The sequence below is a fragment of the Rhinatrema bivittatum genome, chromosome 2 (genome assembly GCF_901001135.1).
Source record: "Rhinatrema bivittatum chromosome 2, aRhiBiv1.1, whole genome shotgun sequence".
Taxonomy (NCBI): domain Eukaryota; kingdom Metazoa; phylum Chordata; class Amphibia; order Gymnophiona; family Rhinatrematidae; genus Rhinatrema; species Rhinatrema bivittatum.
In genome coordinates, this window is record NC_042616.1 from 331921767 (window position 1) to 331937608 (window position 15842).

A 15842-nucleotide genomic window follows, 5' to 3' on the forward strand; every position below is an offset into this window, starting at 1 on the left:
TTTGAATTATCTGGGCAATAGTAGGGACTGAACTGTCTCTGCTCCTGCCTTTAGGGAGTATATGTTTATATTCTGAATCTGTGTGGATGAAGCTTACTGCGCACTGTTTTGTTAACCCTGCTGTTAGGTCTAAATCCAGTGTTCATTGCAGGAGAATTATCATTAGCAGATGTAAGCTCCGGTGTGGCAGAAGTAATCTTTGGCACCAGGCCAGGGGGATCTGGGAGTCCGTCTTGCCTGCCCATTCGGATTGCTCTGTCTGACAGTATCTGAAGAAAATAAGTCTTACATGATCAAGACTGCCATTTACGATAATTCTTTTTTCCATAAGTGTCTTGCATAGGAAATATGAAAGGCATGATCATTTTCTTTTTATGTGAGCCTACAAGCCTTCCTACTTCTTGGACATTATCATAAATTTGGCTCCAGAAGTTACCAATATTGATGCCTTTTGCTTTAATAACACTTAAGTCCCAGTCATGATCATTCCAAGATTTCTGCTTGCAGACAGCAGCTGAATAGGAAACCTCACTGATCAATATGAGAAACAGGTGTGAAAGGTATTACCGGAGAAAACATATTTAGCATCTTGAATCTCCCTTTAAGATAATTTCCGGTTTCATTCCCTATTAATTGTGAAGAGTTCATTCAAGGGTCAGCTGAATCATCCCACACTTTATTACCAGGCTTTTTTTTTTTTTTTTTTTTAGTGCTCCTTTAAGAAACGATCGAATTGGGCGATTAGTGAAATAATACCCAAATCAGTTCCATTATTAGAGAAGCTATGGACATGATTCTGGCCACAAAAAGGGAGCCCATATCCAACTGGAAATGAAATTCCAGGAACCATCTGCTTCAGACTGCCTTTCTTATTGATTTGTTTATTAGTTGCCTTGAAATGTGCAGCTTCCAGTGCATTATTCTTATGTAATATCTAGCACATCATATGCTTATTATTATGTCCTACACTGTTTCTGGGGCTTTTTTTAAAACCAAATTTTTATTCCTTCTTTCAATCAGAGAAGCTTTTGATTATTGTTACAACACATTTCAAAAGTAAAAATCCAGTTTCCAAATGAAGCCCGCTGCAACAACCATTTTTGTGTTTACCTCTAACAATTGTTAAGCATTTGCACAAATACTGACTGCTTTTGGACCTTGCTGTGCATTGTGTTTTCACTATCATTATTTGGAAAACTAGCTGATAGCCAGTGGAACTTCAATAGGAAAGAATTACATTCTCATCTATCTCCCTGGTCTGAGCCGAGCAGTTGACGAACCCCAGACTCTTCCTCTATCCCCCCTGCCATACTGGCTAGTCTATGGTCATCTTTTCACTTGCAGCCCACCAAGCCTACTGTCACTTTGTGCCACTATGTTCCCCAGGGCATGCAGCTTTGCACAGTGCACACGTCGGATGGCAGCCACTGGCGACTCTGCACACACTGCGTGCCTCCCCAGCAGACACCACCATATATATTATATATAGAGAATGATGTTGAAGACCCCTTTTCAACACAATATTCAAGAACATCAGCGGCGGGTCCCTGGTCAACTGTCCTAAAACAGATTCTTTTTCAAAGTTATTGGCCACTTACTGAAAACAATATAGCAATGTGATAGCATGCTTTACTAAGAAAATGCACCGTATCTAAAAGAAGATGCCCAGGTAGTCTAATGGTAGACCAGAGCACTCCCTAGCTCTAGGCTAGTTGACAAACATTTTCCAAAATAGCATTGACCAGGCTTTCGCTATTACATGACTGTCTTATCCTGCTGCAGCCACACTGGAAATCTCTGGCAGCGGGAAGATGGGTGATGCTGGAGGTGCCCAGCTCACAGAGCCCTGGGTTGATTGCCTGGTTCTCCTTACTTACACACCAACTCTGGCTGAGCAGAGGGGAGAGATGAGGGTTGTGGAGAGGAATCTGCTGCTTGCTGGGGGTGAGATGGGTGGGGAAGTGGGATCTGGTGATGGGTAAAAGGGTTCAGGGAGGAAGGACCTGTGTCTTCTGCTTGCCAGCGAGAAGAGGCTCAGGGATCTGCAGCTGGACAGGGGGGAATAGGGAGAGACTGAAAGTGTGGGAGGGGGACCTTTATGCTGGTCAGGGAAGCGAGAGAGAGGGATGTTTGGATGCGAAGGAAAAGAGGAGGGTAGGGTTCCTCCATAGATAATGAGACGGTTATGGGGTGGGGAACTAGAGCAAGATGGTAAGCTCTTTGAGGAAGGGAATTATTATACCTGAATTCTAAATATGCTGAAATCTGCATTACTGGGTAAGGGTCTTCTACAATATGAGAGTCGTATTTCTATTTAAATTATAATTATGTAAATATAATTATGTAAATATTTGCATATTAAAACATATTCTGCTAATGATATGTAGCCGCCACTTTGATGTTCAGGCTGAATTGGCTCAAGGGTCACACTCAGTCCTGGGGCTAAGCCCAAGTCCTCGAGCACCAGTCCTTTCAACCCCAGGGTGTGGATTCTGTCAATTCTGGGCCCCAGGAGCGTAGGGGGATGGGGAATCCACTTTCGGTCGCTTTACTCTCCCAGTTAGTACTCACTGTCCGCTGGCTCACAGGGATAGAACCTTCCTTCAAGAGAAAGAACAGGTGGTGATCAAATAAAATTTACTGTAACAAAAATAACTGCACAGTCCATTCAAAAGATAAACGTTCAGGAATCTTCACAAAAACATAAACGTTCACAGTGCCTGTTCTTACTTTGTTGGTTTCTGAGCCAGTAATCCTTAAGGGGTAGGGACAAACTTAACATCCACCATCCTGGGTGGTTGAAAGTAGGCTTCTGGAAAAAAAAAAAAGCCAGGTCTCAGTCTCTCTAATGATAATCAGAACTCCTTGTACCTTGGATGGCAAAGTCCCAAAACTTCCAGAACTGCAACAAACTGCCTCTCATAAAACGTCTTTTCTCCAGGCAGGTGCAGAGGCAGCCCCACTTCAACTGGGCGTAGAGCAAGCAACGCTCCCAGATTCTCTTTCCCTCAGGCGGGGGAGGGGGGTTCCCTCCTGAAACTGGGATCAAGTCCGAAAACAGCACCAAGAAGAATCTCTTGTTCAAAAAGTTAATCTCCACAAAACCTCCTTTCCTTTTTCTTCTTCAGGCCAGGGAGAGCCTAGCAAAGAACCACAGCCCAAACACTGGTAACTCCTGCTCAGCTCCAGTAGCCTCTCTTTCGGCAGGTGTTCAGCTCCAATTTATAGGGCCAAGCTGACCAATCCCAGCCTTGGGAGAAGGAAATGTTTAGGGATGGTCTAAGAAACTGCAAGTCCCTAGTGCCAGTACAAAAAGGGAAAAACACATTGGTAAGGGATCAGAGAATCCCTTACTTACATATGCAGATTCAATGCAAATTGTTTTCCTGCATTTTGTCCTCACTTTGGGATTCTTGTCCTCCTTTTTGAAGGCAAATGGCCTCTTTTTTTGGGGGTACTCTGAGTTGGCCACCTTATACATGTTTCCACTTGTTGCAACCATGGTGTAGGTGAGGAGGGGAGAGGGGGTGAGAGCAGCTTGGAAAGTGTATATGTGTGGGGCCTTAGGTAGGACTGTTGTACTTCTGGGAGGCAATTGGATAATGTGGAATATTGGCATGTGCTTTCTACGAAATGTGCTCCTCTCCAAGCAATTTTGCCCAGAGCAAAACTGAAGCTGCATCCTAATTTTCTCGGTTGTCATAAAACATTGTGGTATTGATTCAAACTTTAGAAAGCAGATAAGGAAGAGTGGGCTACACACATGAACAGTGAAAAATGTCAAGGGTGTGTGTGTGTAAGAATGCGGATGTCTGTAAGTGGAGTTTATCTGTGTAGGGTGTATGTGCATGTGTGTTTGGGAGGGAGTGTGGGGAATATATATCTAGAAGTGAGGAATGTTGGCATGTATTTTGTGGGTGTTGGTTGGAAAATGTGGGGGAGGTGGTTTGGAAATGCCATCCTTTACTATTTCCTTCTGTGTCTCCTCTCTGTCAACAATCCTTAGTCTTTTACTGCTGCCCATAGCAAAGCAACATGAATTTTATGGGAGAGATTATTCTCTACATATAATGATTCAATGTTTATGATTTTCAAACTCTTCCAAGTGTGATGCAGGACCTAAATCAGGGCCTTGCCCCTAAACATTTGCTATTTGAGAGATGTTGGCGGATGTCATGCGATCTCTGCTTGTGGCTTGGTGGTGATGTACATTGTGACAGAGGCTATTAAGGAGATTTGTTTTTAATATGTCTTCAAGAGATGTTTGGACAAGGAACCTCTAGAGCAGAGGCTCCCAAACCCGTCCTGGAGGACCCCCAGCCAGTCAGGTTTTCAGGATATCCGCAATGAATATGCATGAGAGAAAATTTGCAGGCTATGGAGGCAGTGCATGCAAATTTACCTTATGCATATTCATTGCGGATATCCTGTCCCGAGGATGGGGTTGAGAACCCCTGCTCTAGAGGAAGTGTTCCTCAGTTCAATATAAGGGAAGGAGCCTTGCTATTCTTGGAGACCTGCAGAGTGTTTTGGTGTGAGGAGGAGATTTTCAGTGCTCTTGTGAGGCAGCTGGTTTACTCTGTCCAGCGAGGCCATGCCAATGGATGCCAGTGAATTGACAATATACTCCTAGATGTTAGAAAGCATAAAAATGACCAAAACTAATCATTTCTACTTAATTCTTTTCAAGTCTATCTGATTTTACATAGAAATACAGAAATGACGGCAGAAAAAGACCAAATGGTCCATCCAGTCTGTCCAGCAAGCTTCCTAACTGCCACTCTGTGCAGATATCCCCAGCCTTATGATAACCCATAAAAACTGCAGCTAGCAATACTTTTTACTGGGTGATGAGCCTTCTTGAAAATTCAGACAATGTTGCTTGATGTGCTTTGCTTCTGTTTTGCTTTTTCCTTTACACCTGCGTATCTGTATCCTGTCCCAGACCGTAGAAGTCGAGCCATCGTGGTTGTTGTCTGAATCCAAATTCCCCTTTTCCCCCTGCTGTCAAAGTAGGGAGTGAGGGAGGGGCAGAGGGGTGGACATAAGATCACACAATCCCCGCCTTCCCCCGCCCTCCCCCAGTCCCTCACATGCACTTTAACCTTTTGGGGCCGATGCAATATTTGTGCGCTGAAAGCGGGCTCTGAACAGTCAGCGCCAGCTTTCCTAACGCGCCCCCAGGCGCCTCTCAAATTTATTGGCATCGGCTTTCCTAAACGGCGCACAGGCAGGGGTTCAGGAAACGGACGCTTGTCAACTGAGCATCCATTTCCTGCACCCGACTGTCTGCACTTTTTTTTTAAATTATTTTTTGAAAGATTTCTTCCTCCTACTTAATATCACAATGGTAGCTCATGGTGAGTTACATTCAGGTACAGTAGGTTCTTCCCTGTGGATAACATACTATATTATTTTCCCTTTCTTTCTGGTTTCCTACTGTAGATGAAATTTATAGAGTATAATTGATGTGGGTTATACAGCTTATTAAGAATACTTTATTTTAGGATAGGATATAGCAATAGCACCATCTACTGGCAAACCTAACGCAAGAGAAAAAGTGTTCAAACTCCCAGTCTCCCTGAGACGTGAGAAACTGGGAACTGATTCAAGCAAAAACTACAAGGATGTCAAAATCTAGTGGAAGGATCACTTATCTGATCTGCTAGAAAAAAGTTATTTATTAGGCATCAATCTCCTTTTATGCTTGAGTACATCACAGCTGTCATAATTGCGTTTGCTTTGTCACTCTGTAGCTTTCTTGATTTCTACCTGGAATAGTTAATATTTGACAAGACATCCCTCCTTCAGCACATTTCAATATAATTAAGACCCCCCCCCCCCAACCCTTTCAACTACAGATACCTGGAATTGTGAGACATCTGGTAACTTCAGTATATGTGGAATTATAAAATGATCTTAATGAATGGTGTCTCCATGAGATTTCTTTTTATCTGTTGCCTATGCCTTCGTTATCTATCTGCCTGTTCTGGAATGTTTTTGTTTTTTTTTGCTTTATGCAGAGCATTTTTGTGAATAGAATATCACTAGCCAGGTCTCTTGGGGATGACTCTCTTCTGCCAAAGTGTCAGTTGTACTTGGCACTTTTTGTCAACAAAATTTTATTATGGTTTTTAGCCTTTTTTGCTGGATCAGTGTGGAAAGTTCTTCATTTTGAAGCCCCCATACTTTGGGGGATAATGCACAAAAACTATTTTAAGTCGAGGCAGGTGCAGAAACCGCATCTTTTTCTTTTTTTTTAATGCTTCAGCTTTTCACAAGGTGGCTCAGGCATTTGTATGTATCTCATTAGTCTACTGTCAATGGTTCTTTCACGTGATTTGCCGAAAAAAGTATACCACGTTTGCAGGTATTTCAGAATATGAGTGACAGTACGATTTTTGGGTACTCTTGAAGGCATAGGGGTAGATTTTCAAAGGGTTACGCATGTAGGTTACGCGCGTAATCTCCAAAAACTTATCCCAAACCCCTCCTGCGCGCACCAAGCTTATCTTGCATAGGCTCGCCGGCGCGCGTAAGCCTATGCGTGTCGGGGGGGGGGGGGGGGGGGGACATGTCACGGCCGGCGCATCATCTGGGGTGTTCCGGGGGCGTGGCCGTGGTATCCGGACCAGCCACTGGACCGGACCATGGCACGCCGGCAGCTGGCCCGGCGCGCGCAAGTTACGCCTGCCACTTTCGCGATAAAGGTAGGGGGGAATTAGTTAGGGCCGGGGGGCGGGTTGGTTAGGGGAGGGGAAGGTGCGGGGGGTTGGAAGGGAACGGAGGCAGGCTGCGTGGCTTGGCGCGCGCAGGCTGACTATTTTGGGCAGCCTTGCGCGTGCCGATCCCGGATTTTAACAGATACGCGCGGCTACGCCCGTATCTATTAAAATCCCAAGTACTCTTGTTTGGGCCTGGTACACGAACAAAAGTACGCGTGTGCGTAAATTTGTAAAATCTACTCCATAATGCGGTTCCTTTATTAGGTTCCTTACACTAGTTACCAGTATGGGAGCGGGTGAAATTTAAGATCATGACTGATTTTCCAAGTGATGAGAGATAATGGTCCAGATTATTTATTGAAGTTGTTGGAGTGGAACCATTCAAAGCATACTCTTTTTTTCTGCTCAGAGAGCCCTTTTAAAAGATTCTTTCTAGGGATGAAGGAAGAAGAGTTACCAACCGTAAAATAATGTTTTCAGTTGTGAGTCAGTAGCTTTTGAACTCAGCTCCCTTGAGCATTAGGTTGGAAGAGAATTTTGTTTCATTTAGAAAGAAATTGAAGACATGGCTATTCCCTGGGATAACTGGCTAGCGGGTGTGACTGAGGGCTAATGGAAGTGTAGGTGAGGCAATTAAGAGGTTGGGTTATCTTCTATGGCAATGTTGATTATAGAAATCATTGATGACAATGCTGACTGTGGTAGGGGGATCAGGGAGTGGTTGGTTAATGATAGTCACTGGTTGTGGGGGAGTTTTGGGAAGGGGTTGGAGGTGATTGGAAAGAGAGAGTGAAGATGGGGGAAGTGTTAAGTGTTTATTTTGATTGGATTGTGCTTTTAAATTATTGTGATTTTATATTGTTCACCCTCTTAGGAAGGCTGGTTCTTGGGAAGATAGTATATAAATAATAAATGGAATGAAAATGAATTTTTTTTAGCAATTTATGAAGTCTGAGGAGTATTTCCCAGATGCCTTCACTTCTCTTGTTGGTTCTATACAGCTCTTTCTATAGCAGTCAAGTTGTTAGCAGCCAATGGCCTTGGCCTCAAGAGCACTTTCCAGGAAAAGAACGATGCATCACCCATTTTTTTTGTGGCTTTACAATATGGACCAGAGCCATAACTAGGGTCTGCAGAAGGTGCAATGGCACAGGGTCTATCTTTGAGGAGTTCAGACCGAGTTGTCAGAAATGCTATGCAGTGACAGAATATTATTGCTGTTCACCTGGCATCAGGTGGGGGTGGGGATGGGGGGTGAGGAAGGTATTCCTGCTGTTTCAGCACAGGGTTCTGAATTCTCTAGTTGCAGTACTGATGTGGATGCATTTTCTTTTGTACGCTGTTTCTTGAGTATTTCTCATTTAACAGGTTGCCTTTTCTTTTTCCAGTTGCAAATGAAACAGGAGACTCCAATGCACGACCACTTGCACGATTTGCTCGTGAGTACTTGATCACTTTTTCTTAATTTAATTTTTGTTTGCAAACTCATCTTTCTCCCTTCTTTGGCTCAGTTTTGACAGGAAAGATGGCCTGATGAGATCATCTTGTTTATGCTTGTTCCCCCTGTGTCTCCCCCAGCTCTCAATAAGTTATGAACCATTCATCCAATGTTGTCCAAATTTCTGCTATATGGTCTTATGAACAAAGAATGCACTAAAAATGTGCACTATTAAATTAGCACACAGAAGTTTGTATTCGGTATGTTTGGCTAAGTTTGGCAATTAGCCAGACAAACGCTGGAATTTGAAAATCCCATCGCTCTGACCACCCCTAACATAGCTGGATGTTTTTAGACAGCTGAAAACATATCCAACTAGGTCAGGGAAAGTCTGGGGTGTTCCCGAGTGGAGCGGCATTATCTGGATAAGTTAGTTTGATTATTTATCTATCTGTTTATTTATTTGATTTATATTCTGCCTTTTGGCACTTCAAATTGGATTATATTTAGGTACTCTAGGTATTAATGCTGGATAACTTTAGGACAACCAAAGAGCAGTCCAAAGTTGCCAGATAAACTTGTCTGGCTAATTTTAAGATAGCTGGGTATATTCAGTGGTGCGCCAGCACTGATGAATAATCCTGCTAATTTACAGGGTCATTTATTAAAACGCAACCGTTAACGCGTGCGTTAGAGTGTTATCACATGTTAGGGTGTTATTGCACATGTTAGGATGCTATCGCATGTTAGGGTGTTATCGCAGGCATTAGGGTGTTTTCACATGTGATAACGCCCTAGCGCACGCGATAACAACCGCATCGGATGTTACCATTTAAATGAGGGAAAGGGGAGGGGTTAGGGCGGGGTTTGGGCAGGGTAAAAAAAATGTTATGCCGGTACTGCTGCAGGCGATAATGTTTAGCACATTATCGTCAGCAGTAACACTGGAAATAACAGCACCTTTTGCAGTGGCACTATGGAGGCGATAGTGGGCAACATGGCTGCAACTGTGGCAGATGAAAATGCACTGCTGCGATGTGGCTGCCGGCTCAGTATTGCCCCCTGCCCTTTTTTTTCGCAACTCATTATAGCGAAATGATGAATCCCGGGGTTAGTTTGATAAGTTTATCTTGCTAACTTTGTCAGTCGGCCAGCAGCTGAATATTTAACTTGGAATTGTTGGTGTGGGTGTTAAAACATAACTTTATTACAAATGTAGTAAAGTAATGAGATGCCTCACGGACATGTCCTATTCAGCCTAGCATGCTTGTGTTATGCGCAATGCTAAAATTAGCACATAGTCTCTCACTGCAAACCAGTAAAATAAATAAATCCCATCCATCTAATTGAATAAAAAATGTAGACCCACCCCCTCTCATCCATCTGATTCAAAAACAAATGAATTCTCCCAGGACTCTCCTAAAACCTTCCAGTGTCAAGCTGACATGGGGTAGACAGCCTTATTTCCTACTGGCACAGTATTAAGTGTTGCTCTGGCACCACCTAGTGGCAACCTTGAATTTTGAATCACACACATTCAGTTCAAAGTTTAACATGTGAGGTGCCAGAGCAATACTAGATAGCAGGCTGGTATGAGATAAGGCTCTTTTCTCCTGCTGGCTTGGCATTGGGGATTTTTTTTTTGTGTTCTGGGGATAGAGAGAAGGATGGGAGGGGGAATTTTGATTTTTCCAAAATTGTTGGCTTGGTTTGGAGGGGAAGGGGCCAAAGACTAGGGCTGTCAAAAGGGGTGGACAAGTTGGGTGCTTGATTAGGGAAAGTAAGCTCCCACACAGCCATTTCTGTCATCATTTGAGTCACTGGGGGCAGGGCCAGGCCTTTCAGCCTGGCAGCAGTCCTGTAAAAGACATGGCTTTCCCTTAGTAGAAAACTATTAGTGCACTGAATTGGCAATGCAACAGTTACTACTGGTCCCTGTCACAAGCTACATTTTAAGCACTTAAAAAGTACTTTAAATTTAACTTATGCTCAGGGGACATACTACATAGTATGCTAGTGACTAATGTGACATACTAATATAGTTGATGATGGCAGATAAAGACCAAATTGGCCCATTCAGTATGTGCAGTTAAAATTCATCCACTTTGGGTAAATGAGTATATAAATTCCTATGTGCAAACTAACATTAGCTGACTCCACCCTTAATCTTTTTTTTATCTGACTTCTCAGCCTTTTACCTACCCTTTCACTTAATATCTGTCCCAAGCATGTCTAAAATCTGTCAAAAATTCTGACTTCCACTATCTTCACTGGCAGGCAGCTTCAGGTCTTGTGATGAAAGAAGTAATTAACATGGTAATTCAGCATAGATGAGAGGTCAGAGCACACTGTGACATCACTGAGCTGCCCCACCCTGCCTTTGGTTAGTGGCTATAAGCTCCTGTTACAGATCACTGCCTGGGCAGGACCTGATGACAGTTTTCAGGAACACACTGCTCAGAGCCAGGTTCTTGCAATATAAAGCAATCTTATTCTATGTATTAGTGTTTATTACTTAAAGCTTTTAGGACTTCTCCTGTAAGATCCATCAGTAATCAGCTGTAGGCCATCCCCATCTGTACTTTTTGCAGATTCAAAAATCCCTAAACAAAAGTTTCAAGTATTGTGTCTGGGTGAGCCCTCTCTCTTTCTCCTGGCTCCTCACCAGGTTCTGCTGGAAGGCAGAGCTCTCTACCTTAAAACTATACTGACTCCATACAGCGGTCTGTTAATTAGGCTTAACTGTGTCTCCCAATTACCAGCACAGTCTTCTGTGGCTGCTACCTTCACCTTAATTGCTTTTCTGCCAAAAATCTCCAAACTGAAAAACAAGTAGGCAGATACCTCTTAGATAGCCAATACACAAAGAAAAAGAGGTGCAACACAATGACACGGATTTCACATCCTTTAAAATAAAGTAACTAGAACTAAATGAGCACAGCATCAAACACAAATGCAGTGCATAGAGATGAAATCTACTGTCTCTTGTCTCGCAATACGCTGTAAGCAGTATCAGTCAGCAGCACTACAACTCATTAATTTGCTGGTTCAAAAGAAACTATGCCTAAGCAAACCACATTCCACTAAGTTGCCATTTCTTTATTATTTCTTTATTTTATTTTATTTCTTTATTTCTTTATTTAGTGTTTTTGTTATACCGACATTCAAGACAAGTGTCACATCATGCCGGTTTACATTTAACAAGGGGGTGAGAAAACAAAGTGAAAATACAATAAACTTTAACAGGTGCGCGGTTAGAAAATTGCAGTTACAATAAAACAGGGAGATGCACAACTGGGAGCAGAAAAAAAAAAGGCAATAGGAATTTAACAGAGAGCAATTATTTACAATGTTGTAGAATTTTAGTTGTGATGGTAATTGTTAACAGTGTACTGGTGAAGTCTGCTAGTAAAATGTCAGTGAGATAAGGATCAGTTAGGGTCTGGAAAGGCTTTTTTAAAAAGCCATGTTTTGAGCTTTTTCCTGAACGTTGGTAGGCAGGGTTCCTGACGCAGGTCCGATGGGATGGAGTTCCATAGTGGTGGTCCTTCTGTTGAGAAAGCTCGGTCTCTGAAGGATTTGTGTTGAAAGGCGTGTGGAACATGAAGTGATTGTCTATATGACTCTGATGGGTCTGGCGGAGGTATGATTTTTGAAAGGGATTTGTAAGTTGAGCGGGGCATGGAGATGGATGACTTTGTATATGGTAGTAATGGATTTGTAAATGATTCAGTAGTGAATTGGCAGCCAATGTAGGTCTTTTAGGATTGGGGAAATGTGGTCAATTCTCCTTGAATTAGTCAGAATTCTTGCTGCGGTATTCTGCACCATCTGTAAAGGTTTGGTATGAGATGCTGGGAGACCTAATAAGATAGAGTTACAATAATCTAATTTAGAGAATATTATTGCTTGCAGGACTGTTCTGAAGTCATGAGAGTGGAAGAGTGGTTTAATTCTTTTGAGGACATGTAATTTGTGGAAGCAATCATTAGTTGTTTGGTTGATGAATGATTTTAGCTTGAGACGGTTATCAATGATAGCTCCCAGGTTTCTTACATGAAAAATTTGTAGGTTGGCTGATGGGATAGAGGTAAGGTTATTCTTTTCCGGAGATATAAGAAGGAGTTCACTTTTTGAAGAATTGAGAATTAAATTTAGACTGGTGAGGAGGTAGTTGATCTCTAGCAGGCATTTTTCCCAGAATTCTAAGGTTTTATTAATGGATTCTTTTACGGGGATCACGATCTGTACATCGTCTGCATATAAGAAATGTTTCAGGTTCAGTTTGGTTAGCAGCTGGCAGAAAGGGAGAAGGTTTATTATTCCTGAAAGCATTGATAATAACCTAAAAAATGTGTTAGTCAAAAATCTATGTTAAAAAAAATTCTCAATCTTCCTCATGTGCAGAATGAAAACTCATCTTATTTCTTGCTTTTGTTTTCTCACAATATTGAAATCGTCTGTTTAGTGTGCTGTGGCAGTCAAAAAAGCAAACAGAATGTTGGGAATTATAAGAAAGGGAATGGTGAATAAAACGGAAAATGTCATAATGCCTCTGTATCGCTCCATGGAGAGACCACACCTTGAATTTTGTGTTCAGTTCTGGTCGCTGCATCTAAAAAAAGATATAGTTGCGATGGGGAAGGTACAGAGAAGGGAGACCAAATTGATAAAGCGGATGGAACAACTCCCCTATGAGGAAAGGCTAAAGAGGTTAGGACTTTTCAGCTTGGAGAAGAGATGGCTGAGGGGGGATATGATAGAGGTGTTTAAAATCATGAGAGGTCTAGAATGGGTAGATGTGAATCGGTTATTTACTCTTTCGGATAATAGAAAGACTAGGGGGACACTCCATAAAGTTAGCATGTAGCACATTTAAAACTAATCGAAGAAAGTTCTTTTTCACTCAACGCACAATTAAACACTGGAATTTGTTGCCAGAGGATGTGGTTAGTGCAATTAGTATAGCTGTGTTTAAAAAAGGATTGGATAAGTTCTTGGTGGAGAAGTCCATTACCTGCTATTAAGTTGACTTAGAAAATAGCCATTGCTATTACTAGCATCAGTAACATGGATTAGACTTAATTTTTGGGTACTTGCCAGGTTCATGTGGCCTGGATTGGCCACTGTTGGAAACAAGATGCTGGGCTTGATGGATCCTTGGTCTGACCCAGAATGGCATGTTCTTATGTTCTTAAGATCTTTTTACCGACATCCATAGTCACTTTTTTTCAGACAAGTTTGGATTTTTCCTGATATTACTAGATCTACTCAGGAACATCAGAAAAATGTCTTCTTATGCGACCCGAAGTTTTGGCCTAGGTGCTAAATTTACCATACGATGTCCATGTCAATGCTTTATCATTCACCTTGGAGCCAAACATGTTTTTTTGATCCCGTGCATTTATATTCGTATTTAGATGCCCATCCCTCAGCTACCTCAGTTTGACATCTGATTAATGGCATTTGTGTTGTGTAATTTCAAGTGCTGCCTCTCTTTTTCCTCTGCTTATTCTCTTTTTCTGTTCTGCTCTTTAATTTTTTATCTTGGTATCTCCCATTTCCTTAATATTATATGAGAGGTGAATTGTGCTTAATTATTTCAGATTTTTCCTTTTTTATGTATATTACTATAGCTCATTGCCTCTCATATATATTACTGCAAGTTTGTATACATATTGTTTCTCTTTAAATTTCAATAAATATAAAGGGCCTATTTTGAAAGGGTTACACGCGTAACTGGCCTTACGCGTGCTGGGCCTATTTTAAAAAGGCCTGGCAGTGCGTGTAAAGCCCTGGGACGCGTGTAAGTCCCGGGGCTTTACAAAAGGGGCAGTCCGGGGGCAGGGTTCGGTGGTGCGGGGGCAGAGCTGGAGGCCTCTAACAGAGCGGCCATTACTACTGTATCGGAGGAACGTGTGCCGGCACCCTGCCGGAGCATGCAACTTGTGCCTGCCCAGAGGCAGGCACAAAAGGCAACAAAAGGACAGGGTGGGGGTTAGAGTAGGGCTGGGGGGGAAAGGTTACGAGAAGGGGAAGTTCCCTCCCAGGCCGCTCCAATTTCGGAGCAGCCTGGGAAGGAACGAGGAAGGCCGTGCGGCTCTGCGCATAATTGTGCACCACCTTCCACGCGCTGACCCCTGATCTTATAACGTGTGTGCCTGCGTGCGCATATTATAAAATTGGGCGTACATGTGCATGTGCCGGGTAGCGCACGCACATGTAGGTCACGCGCGCTTCTTTTAAAATCTACCCCAAAATTAAAAAAAGATCTAGTAAATTGGTAGGGTAAGACTTCCCTTTCCAAAAACCATTTTGACTTTCCCCCATTAATCCATGTCTATTTTTGGGGTCAATAATTTACTTTTTAAGCATAGCTTCAACCATTTTCCCTTGCACAGATGTCAAGTTCACTGGTCTCTGTTTTATAGTTTCTTGAATCATTTCTGGAGCCATTTTTAAAAATTGGCACCACATTGGCCACCTGGTACCATGACTGTTTTAAATAGTAGTTTGCAAATCAACAGAAACAGGTCTGCAACTTCTTTTTTTTGAGTTCTTTAAGAACTTTGGGGTGAATACCATCCAGTCCCAGTGATTAGTTCATCAGTCTGAGTTATTATGTGTTACAATTCTGCCCGCGACTAGGGCCGCCAGCAGCTTCTCACCTTTTTTTCATCTTCTTCTATGATCCGGAGGCCGCCGACATCCTCTTCATGCGGCTGGAGCCACTGTCCTGTTCCCTTGCAGCCAGGAGGCCGCCGATGCCGTCTTCATGAGGCCTGGAGGCCGCCAATGTCTGTCTTCTCTCATGAGGCTGGAGCCACTGTTTGGTCCCTTCTCTGCGGCAGGAAGCTGCCTCCAACGTCGCTGGGCCTGGGTTTTGCGGCCTAGCTCTGCTCCTGCTTTGAGCCGCGGCAGGACGCTGTTCTCCAGGGTCCTGCCTGAGGTGCAAGGCCACACCTCTGTCCAATTCTTAAAGGGCCCGTGGTGGGAGTAGTCCTGTGGCCTCTCCTGATGATGTCATCGTGGGTGTTCCTTGTCAGCCCTATAAGAAGGGCCTCTCTTCACTTCCTTGTTGCCTTCGCAAGGAGTCAGTCTGCTCCTGGACTCTTCGTCATTTAGGCTTCTCCTAGGCACTCTGTTCTTCGTGGGAATTCCTTGTCTTCATCTATGGTTCGATGTCTTGGTCTCTCGTCGGTCCTGTGTCTCCGTCTCGTCAGTTCCAGATCTCCTGAAGTTCCAGACATCCTGTTCTCCTGATGTCCTTGTGTCCAGATGATCTCATATCCAGATGTCCTTCTCGTCGTATCCAGATGTCCTTCTCGTCGTATCCAGATGTCCTTCTCGTCGTCAGTGCAAGTCTCCGGAAGACCCTTGTTTTTAATGCTCCCAGCTTCGGGTTCCAAGCTCAGAGTTCCTTGCTCCGAGCCCTCTGCTCCGAGTTCTTTGCTCTGAGTCTTGGATCCTGAGGTCCTGTCCTGAATCCTGAATTCTGTCCTGGTCTTCGGAGTTTCTTGTGTCTGCTTCTGTCCATGCCTAAGACTCTGCCTGAACCTGTTCCATTCCAGTGTGGCCTGGCCTTACCTTGACTGGCTGTGGAGGGTGTGTCTCGGTGCAGGTCTCTCCTGAATCTTCGTCATGTCGTGATGTGAAGTTCCATTGCTTTGCCTGGAGTC

The 15842-nt window shown here is 43.3% G+C and overlaps 1 protein-coding gene across 5 annotated transcripts in view; it reads left to right on the forward strand.

Annotated features, from left to right (window-relative positions):
• Positions 1–15842, forward strand: part of PDE1C (phosphodiesterase 1C) — a 1569255-nt gene that overhangs the window by 427116 nt on the left and 1126297 nt on the right. For all 5 annotated transcript variants that reach the window (XM_029589797.1, XM_029589798.1, XM_029589801.1 and 2 more), the window contains exon 2: positions 8114–8164. In XM_029589797.1, coding sequence (XP_029445657.1) covers positions 8114–8164 — 51 coding nt within the window. The remainder of the gene's footprint in view (positions 1–8113; positions 8165–15842) is intronic.